Source organism: Macrobrachium nipponense, chromosome 35 (assembly GCF_015104395.2).
Source record: "Macrobrachium nipponense isolate FS-2020 chromosome 35, ASM1510439v2, whole genome shotgun sequence".
In the NCBI taxonomy this organism is placed as follows: Eukaryota; Metazoa; Arthropoda; class Malacostraca; order Decapoda; family Palaemonidae; genus Macrobrachium; species Macrobrachium nipponense.
This window is the reverse complement of record NC_061096.1, coordinates 23,118,530-23,127,720: the sequence shown is the minus strand read 5'-3', so window position 1 is coordinate 23,127,720 and position 9,191 is coordinate 23,118,530. Positions and strand designations below refer to the sequence as shown.

The following is a 9,191-nucleotide window of genomic DNA, read 5'->3' as shown; positions in this document are numbered from 1 at the left end:
ATCCTTCCTTTTTCCCCAGCTCATTATACACATCATCATACGACTTTGCTTTAGCTTGGGCTACCACCTTTTTCGCCATCTTGTTTTTCTCTCTGAACCTATCTCTGTATTCCACTGACTGTGACTCTTCCCATCTTTTCTTTGCCTCCTTATCTTTCACTACTTTCTCAATGTCTTCATCCCACCATCAACTCTCATTTTCTTTCCATATGATACCAAATGTCTCTCCCAGCAGCTCCTTTCCATGTCTATTACTGCTGCATTTCGTGCCCACCATTCTTGAACATCTTCAATCCCTATATCAATATCGCCAAAAACCCTCCTCTTAAACTCTCTCTTCTTATCCCTTTCCTTCTCTAATTTGTACCATTTAATTTCCCTTATCCCTTTAGCTTTGGTTTTTCTTTCCCTTTTTAACTTCAAGTCCATACATAGCAGTCTGTGTTGGGCGGCTATATGGTCGCCTGGAATAACTTTGCAGTTCTTGACCTCCACCAGCTTTATCCTTTTATACAAGAAGCAGTCTATCTGGGAGCATCTTCCGCCACTCCTATATGTTATTAGGTGTTCCCTTTTCTTCTTAAAGAATGTGTTTACTATTGCCATGTCAAATGACACAGCAAAGTCCACTACACTCTCCTTCTGGGTTTCTCTCCCCAATTCCATGGCCCCCATGCACCCGACCAATCGCCTCATTTTCACTTCCGACATGGCCATTCAAATCTGCCCCCACTATCACCCTCTCATGTTCCTCCAGTTCTTACATTTCTCCATCCATGTCTCTTCAGAAATTTCCCTTCTCTTCTTCTGTGCAACAAACTTGAGGTGCATATGCACTTATAATATTCAGAATCTCTCCTCCATAACATATCTTCAATCTGATGATACGGTCATTCTTTCTATACATTTCTATCACTGTATTCTTCAGTTCACTAGACAGTACTATGCCAGCTCCATTTTTACCTTGTTTATTCGCTCCACTATAGTATAGCTTATATCCATCACCAAACTCTTTAGCTTTATTTCTTTTCCATCGCGTTTCTTGCAAACACATAACATGTACTTTCTTTTCTCTCATGAAGTCAGCCAATTCTCTACCTCCCCTGAAGCAGTAGCGCTCCGAGGGCCTTACCACAGAGTTAGGGCGATGTCTCTAGCATTACCTCTCTCCATATTTCGGCTCATTCCATTTTTAGGTTTTGGCACAGATTTTTACAGTCGGATGCCCTTCCTGACACCAGCCCTCCCTATTTATCCGGGCTTGGGACCGGCACCCAAAAGAACTTGTTTGCCCACCAGGTAGCTATGTTATATATATATATATATATATATATATATATATATATATATATATATATATATTTATATATATATATTTATGTATATATATATATATATATATATATATATATATATATATATATATATATATATATATATATATATATATATATATATATATATATATATATATATATGTGTGTGTGTATGTATATATGTATATAACGTGTGTATATGTGTATGAATGCATCTATATATCATATATAATATATATATATATATATATATAGATATATATATATATATATATATAAATATATATATATCTATATTTATATATATAGGCATTCTTACACACATACGTTACTGGTGGCCTGAAATGCACCATCAAGTTTGGAAAATTACGAAGCATGGGTTTTGTACAGGTGCCTAATTAGTCTCTAAAATGGATACAGACCCGAAATCCAACCTTGAGTTTGAGGCATTGCTAAGTATTTCAAAGTATTATTATTATTATTATTATTTTTTGCTCTATCACAGAAAAAAATCCAATTCGACTGGGTGGTATTTATAGTGGGGGGTTCCGGGTGCATCCTGCCTCCTTAGGAGTCATCACTTTTCTTTACTATGTGCGCCGTTTCTAAGGATCACACTCTTCTGCATGAGTCCTGGAGCTACTTCAGCCCCTAGTTTTTCTAGATTCCTTTTCAGGGATCTTGGGATTGTACCTAGTGCTCCTATGATTATGGGTACGATTTCCACTGGCATATCCCATATCCTTCTTTTTCTATTTTCAAAAAGGTATTTTTGCTTATTTTCTATTTTTTTGTCAAAGGTTTTCGTGATACTTATCCATTTTTTCTCTCTTTCTCTTCAACTCTGGTGTCCCATAGTATTGCAACATCAATGAGTGATACTTTCTTCTTGATTTTGTCAATCAACGTCACGTCTGGTCTATTTGCACGTATCACCCTATCTGTTCTGATACCATAGTCCCAGAGGATCTTTGCCTGATCGTTTTCTATCACTTATTACTGCAAGATAGCTGATGTTTCTTGCACAGGCTCCAGTGGAGGGCTTTTTCCACTGAATCATGCCTCTTTTTGTACTAGTTCTGTGCAAGTGCCGGACATTCGCTTGCTATTTGGTTTATGGTTTCATTTTTCGTATTGCACTTCCTACATATGGGAGAGATGTTATTTCCGTCTATCGTTCTTTGAACATATCTGGTTCTTAGGGCCTGATCTTGTGCCGCTGTTATCATTCCTTCAGTTTCCTTCTTTAGCTCTCCCCTCTGTAGCCATTGCCACGTGTCATCGCTGGCTAGTTCTTTAGTCTGTCTCATGTATTTTCCGTGCATTGGTTTGTTGTGCCAGTCCTCTGTTCTGTTTGTCATTCTCCTGTCTCTGTATATTTCTGGGTCTTCGTCTACTTTTATTAGTCCTTCTTCCCATGCACTCTTTAGCCACTCGTCTTCACTGGTTTTCAGATATTGCCCCACGGTGCTGTTCTCGATGTTTGACGCTGTCCTCTATGCTTAGTAGTCCTCTCCCTCCTTCCTTTCGTGTTATGTATAGTCTGTCCGTATTTGCTCTTGGGTGTAGTGCTTTGTGTATTGTCATGTTTCCTGGTTTTCTGATCTATGCTGCGGAGTTCTGCCTTCGTCCATTCCACTATTCCTGGGCTGTATCTGATTACTGGCACTGCCCATGTGTTTATGGCTTTTATCATATTTCCGGCGTTGAGTTTTGACTTGAGTATCGCCTTGAGTCTGCATATATTCTTTCCTGATCGTGTCCTTCATCTCTTGGTGTTTTATATCTCCTTCCATTATTCCCAGGTATTTGTATCCAGTCTCATCTATGTGTGATGTTGCTCCATCTGGTAGCTTTATCCCTTCAGTTCTTGTTACTTTGCCCTTTTGTATGTTGACTAAGGCGCCTTTTTCTATTCCAAACTCCATCCTGATGTCCCCAGATACAATCCTTACAGTCTGGAATAGGGTATCTATTTCCTTGATGCTCTTACCATACAGCTTGATGTCGTCCATGAACATCATATGGTTAACTCTGTTGCCTCTTTTCTTGAGTTGGTACCCGGCATCCATCTTCTGTAGTACTTTTCTCATGTTATTATTATTATTATTATTATTACTAGCAAACTTACCCATCTATGATGGTTGGTAAAATACGGGTGCAGAAGTGAAAAATTTATATGTACTATTTGTTCAGCAACATTAAAATAAGGGGGATTACACGAATAGTCTCTCTCTCTCTCTCTCGTAATTTAATTCAAGGGACGATCACTGAATGCAGAGAAATTCTTATTCATTGTTGTTTCCCCACTTTTAATGACATTCTCTCTCTCTCTCTCTCTCTCTCTCTCTCTCTCTCTCTCTCTCTCTCTCTCTCAAAGTAAGTGAAGGGACAATCAATGAACGTAAAGAAGTTCGTATTCATTATTGTTTACCCTCTTTTAATGATTTTCTCTCTCTCTCTCTCTCAATGTAAGTCAAGTAACGAAGACGGTGATGGGATTATCGGATTACTTAGCTCTCAAATCACAAATTATCTCCTCTCTCTTTCTCTCTCTCATTTTTTTATAGCAAGATAAAATTATAAAATTGTAGTGCATTAATGTCGTTAAATGGCACTCTCTCTCTCTTGTCGGTGACTTTCATTCAACGGAACAGGGATCTTGATTGTTTCGTTTCTTTGTCAATTACTTTGCACGTTGATACGAATAATAAAGTATCTTTCTTTTCATTATGTTACTGCCAAGACGCAACTTGTATGTCAGTGCGTTATGGCTACTGATAAATGCTCTTATGATCCTGTGTCTTCCAAAAAAGAGTAGAAAGTAGGAACTTGTCAGTTTACTTTTTATTATGTCCATTGGCAGGATCGAAATTCCGAAGCAACATTACCGGGCAGTACTTCTTCAACATTATTTTGTGCACTGGCAGTCCCAATGGATTTAAGTTATTCAAAAAATCTTGGGGATATTGATGATAATTTTCATCTTCTATTGTGTCTGAGCTGAAATATTCGCGACTTTCTCCAGGAAAGTTGTACAGAAATTATGTATGAAAAATCGTAAAGTAACTAAGTCTACGGGAATAACCAGCCTCGTTTCACGACCAGAAACTGCTCCGTTTCAGGGAATCCCTTCTCACCCCCACCCTCTACAAAGGAGGGAAGTAGGTTGGATGAAACCCCATTACAAACCATCTTAGGGGTCCCCACCATAACCCTGCCAAGTTTCATGCCCATCTAAACAGCCGTTTGGCCGTGATTGAATGACAGACAGACAGACAGACAGACATTACGCCCATTATAGTATGATTATTATAATTATTATTATTTATTTTTTTCATTTTTTTATTTTTTTTGCTTTATCACAGTCCTCCAGTTCGACTGGGTGGTATTTATAGTGTGGGGTTCCGGGTTGCATCCTGCCTCCTTAGGAGTCCATCACTCTTCTTACTATGTGCGCCGTTTCTAGGATCACACTCTTCTGCATGAGTCCTGGAGCTACTTCAGCCTCTAGTTTTTCCAGATTCTTTTTCAGGGATCTTGGGATCGTGCCTAGTGTTCCTATGATTATGGGTACAATTTCCACTGGCATATCCCATATCCTTCTTATTTCTATTTTCAGGTCTTGATACTTATCCATTTTTTCCCCTTTCTTTCTCTTCAACTCTGGTGTCCCATGGTATTGCAACATCAATGAGTGATACTTTCTTCTTGATTTTGTCAATCAACGTCACGTCTGGTCTATTTGCACGTATCACCCTATCTGTTCTGATACCATAGTCCCAGAGGATCTTTGCCTGATCGTTTCTATCATCCTTGAGGTTGATGCTCGTAACACTTATTACTGCAAGGTAGCTGATGTTTCCTGCACAGGCTCCAGTGGAGGGCTTTTGCCACTGAATCATGCCTCTTTTTGTACTAGTTCTGTGCAAGTGCCGGACATTAGCTTGCTTTGTGGTTTATGGTCTCATTTTTCGATTATTATTATTATTATTATTATTATTATTTAATTAATTATTATTATTATTGATTGATTATTATTAATTATTACCTGATTCGAAATAGGGTATGATGTAACGTGGACAGAAAATCCGGTAAATTGCTATGTTGTTCATAGTAATAATCAGACACGAGGCACTTCTAGTTTGATCTCTGTATACATTTAAGGTAAAAAAAATGATCTGGTGAAACTTTTTCTCATTAAGCGTGCTTCCCAACTAACACATAGAGATCAATATATATATATATATATATATATATTATATATATATATTATATTTTTATATATATATATATATATTTATAGTTATGGTTACTGTTGTAAGGGAGGCATTTCGCCAAATGTCCGTCCATCCTCTGTATATACTTTTTTGCAGCGCCTACTTATCTGGATGCGATTGTTTCATAGAAATGCTTAAATAATCATATACACCTTAATTAATGACTTTACTACAAATTTGCACCGTGCATCACTATACTAATTACTAACTAAAACATCTTAGTTACGTACACGAAGTGCTCAAGGCATGTCACTCTAAGCCCTTTGTAGTACGAGTTCGCCATAGTGATGCAATCACCCGAATAAACGTAGATGTTATAGATTTTTAGTTTTAATATCGTTAAGTTTATATTTAATATGACATCATACAAAGATATGCTTTTCTGCAAAAAAGTGTATGACATGAATGATTGACAAGAAGAATACGTTTTATTTGTTTATTATTTTTTTTATTGAACGCAAGTTTTCTTCAGTATGTCATAATCTTCACTCTCATTTTCTTTGTCGCGTATCTGTCAATTAATCAAAATATTTCCATAGTACACACATCTTACCTGCGTAAACAAATGAGCAAATTAATATCATACTTATCTTAATAATTTAGATAGTACGATAATATAATCTCAATCACAATCAACATTTTTTCTCATTTATCCTAACCGCAAGATTGACTATAAAGATACTCGCTTGACTAAAGAGAGTGAATATGTAAACATGGCCGACGATAATAATTCATACGAATTGCATGAAAGTGTATTTAACGGTGATATACGCCGAGTTTCGGCCCTAATACGAACGTATGATGTTGCTAAGAAAGACAAACATGGTAAGATGTGTAGTGGTCAGGTATAATTGTCGTTGAAAGTGAACGGTGGACTGTCAGTGAAGTGGACCAACGTTCCTACAGTGTCAGGAAGTGTTGAGCAGACTTAGGCCGCATTTACCTCTAAGGCTTTGGACCAGCCAACCTTTTATTTCTACCTTATGTTACTGAATGATTAACATTTGGATGGATTGTGTTGGGTCAAGGATTATTTGGCCTATTCCAAACTTATTAATCCATACCTAGGCCTAGTTAAAGAGGTGGTCGGTGTCAGCTGATCTGTCATCGGAATACTAGTAGGGTAAAAAACCGTAGGGTCCAGAGTGGACCATGTACGATCAGCATGGACAATCCCAAAAAAAGTACATTATAACGCGTCCTGACATCGGAGATGGGCATCAGTCGCGACTTGTTGTTGGTGAGAAACGGAGCTAAAGACCTCTACTCTCCTTTCGAAGTAAGTATGTAGGGTAGAACATCACAGCAGGCCAAGCAGGCCACCTACAATCAATGCAAGCCACCCTCCGAAAAATTACATTATAACGCGTCCTGACACCCGAGATGGGCATCAGTCGCGACTTGTTGTTGGTGAGAAACGGAGCTAAAAGACTCCTCTACTCTCCTTTCGAATTAGTAAGTTATTTTTCTCCAAAGTTAGAAAAATTATGGCCAAATTTAAGATTTTTTAAACAGAGGTTACTGAAAATGGCGCCCAACCCCGGCAGTGGAAATCTCACCAAAAACGCTTTAGAAATTTTTAACTTACAACTAAAAATGTTTCGAAGATTGACGCCATCTCGATGTTTACGGAGTCCTTGCCTTTGTGTCAACAAACTTTCCATTTTCCTGTGATAAAATCCGCACACCACTTGTACCACAGACGCTGGAGCACTTTTTATCACAACAATCGAAACACGATTTTCTCACAACAACAAGCCAGGCGTAAAACAGCTGTTTGGGTAGAAGATGACGAAGAAGCGGCTCTTGGGCTAATTTTAAATAAGTAGTAAAAACATCAATATTTTAAACATAATTTATTGACGATTAACTTTGGAAAATATTCGTTTGATTGAAAAAGTAACTCGACTCTGACTCAAATTTAAGTAATTATTTTTCTGAATTAGAACGTTCTTTCAAGTTCTGTATTATGACCGTCACGACATCTTGACTTTCGTACCTATTGTAAATAATTGCTTTACTCAACTGTCATTGCAGAACAGTTTACCAGTTATTCATGCAGATTGTTATCAGCTATACATGTAATTGTTATAATCGTTAATGCGCATATATATCTTTATTATTTACTTTTTGGATATTATGAAGATGTTTTTACTGTGGATTATCGCCGTAGTGTGACGCAATCGTTTTCGGTCCATGGGCCTCTGTTTTCGCACCTAATAAGAAATTATGGGCCGAATTTGCAATGACCAGAAAGTCGTTAAAAGAGGAAAGTTAGCATTGATGGGGCATATGTTTTGACTGAGAAAAAATACAAATTTATTCAATAGCTAGCTTGTAAAAAAAAAATACTTGGTTATAAAAACTTGATTGACAACTAAGCGCATGTCTACTATGGGTGTTTCAGAGACAGTGCAAGCACGTTTTTGGGCAATACCTATTTCTGTAACGAACACTCTTAACAGAACGAGATTTTGCTATAGTGCATTACACCCAGTGCCGTAATTTATAAGGGTATCGTGAATCACCAATCGTAAAGAATAACGACCACTTGTCCTTGTACCAAGAGACAAAACTCCATTATGCAGAAATGGATACGAACACGCGTATAAAGCTCCACCTACCATCTCCCCAACCCCTCCACCGCCATCCCTTTTCTTCTTCGTTCCTCCGCCTTCCTTTCTCGCTCTCTCGCATCCTTCCTTCTCTCTCGCTCCTTCTCTCTCCTCTCTCTCTCTCTCTCTCTCTCTCTCTGTTGCCATTCAGTATGTGTTGACCTCCAAAAAAACTGGGTATAAGACTACACACAAAAACGTTGAAATTGGTGAAATTAGGCTATGTATTGGAAGTATATATACATAAATATTAAAGCAATTTTATCATTATTGCATTACTATGACAACTAGAATTCATGGAAACAGTTTATAAAGCTGTTAAGCGTCACCCACGTAATAATACGTTTACCGCGATCTACTCGGTAGCGCCTTCAACGGGATATTACGTTCAAGACTTTAATGTTGCTTGTCAAGCCGTCAGCCCCGTAATAATACGTTACTCGTATAGAAAGTGTAGGAACATCATTGGTAACACTCTGCACATGGGAAACTTATTTCCAGCCTGGCAACTCTTTCCTGGTGGTCCGCTTATGCTAGGAAAAAAAAAAAAAAAAAACTGCCTGTCCCTGTTGGGCTTTTCTTTCAATAAGCTTCGGGCGTTTATCGAGACAAATTGGATTTCGGCGTCTTTCACAATGAATGTCCCAAAGAGGAGGCATATTTCTTCAGGTGAGATCAATCAAATACTAGATGAGGAGTGTGATATTGATAACCTATTTGATGATGAGAGCTCTAGTTCTGAATCCTCCAGTGATGATACAAACTTTTCTTCCAATTGCGGGAGTGAAGATGACTTCTTGCCGAGTGACTGGACTCCGAGAGAGAGAAGAGAGGAGAAGAGGAGGAGAGAGAGAGAGGGAGAGGGACGAAGGGAGAGACGAGAGAGAGAGAGAGAGAGAGAGATGAGAGAGGAGAGAGAGAGAGAGAATTTCCTACAGTTAATTACAGTATGAATAACAAGCATAAAAATCAATATTAAC

At 38.0% G+C, this 9,191-nt stretch overlaps 1 protein-coding gene across 1 annotated transcript in view; it reads left to right on the top strand.

The window, feature by feature from the left end:
* Positions 1 to 6,295: 6,295 nt before the first annotated feature.
* Positions 6,296 to 9,191, top strand: part of LOC135208484 (ankyrin repeat domain-containing protein 13C-like) — a gene marked incomplete in the record, with an annotated part of 63,173 nt that continues 60,277 nt past the window's right edge. The window contains 1 exon segment of the mRNA XM_064240715.1: positions 6,296 to 6,421. Coding sequence (XP_064096785.1) covers positions 6,310 to 6,421 — 112 coding nt within the window.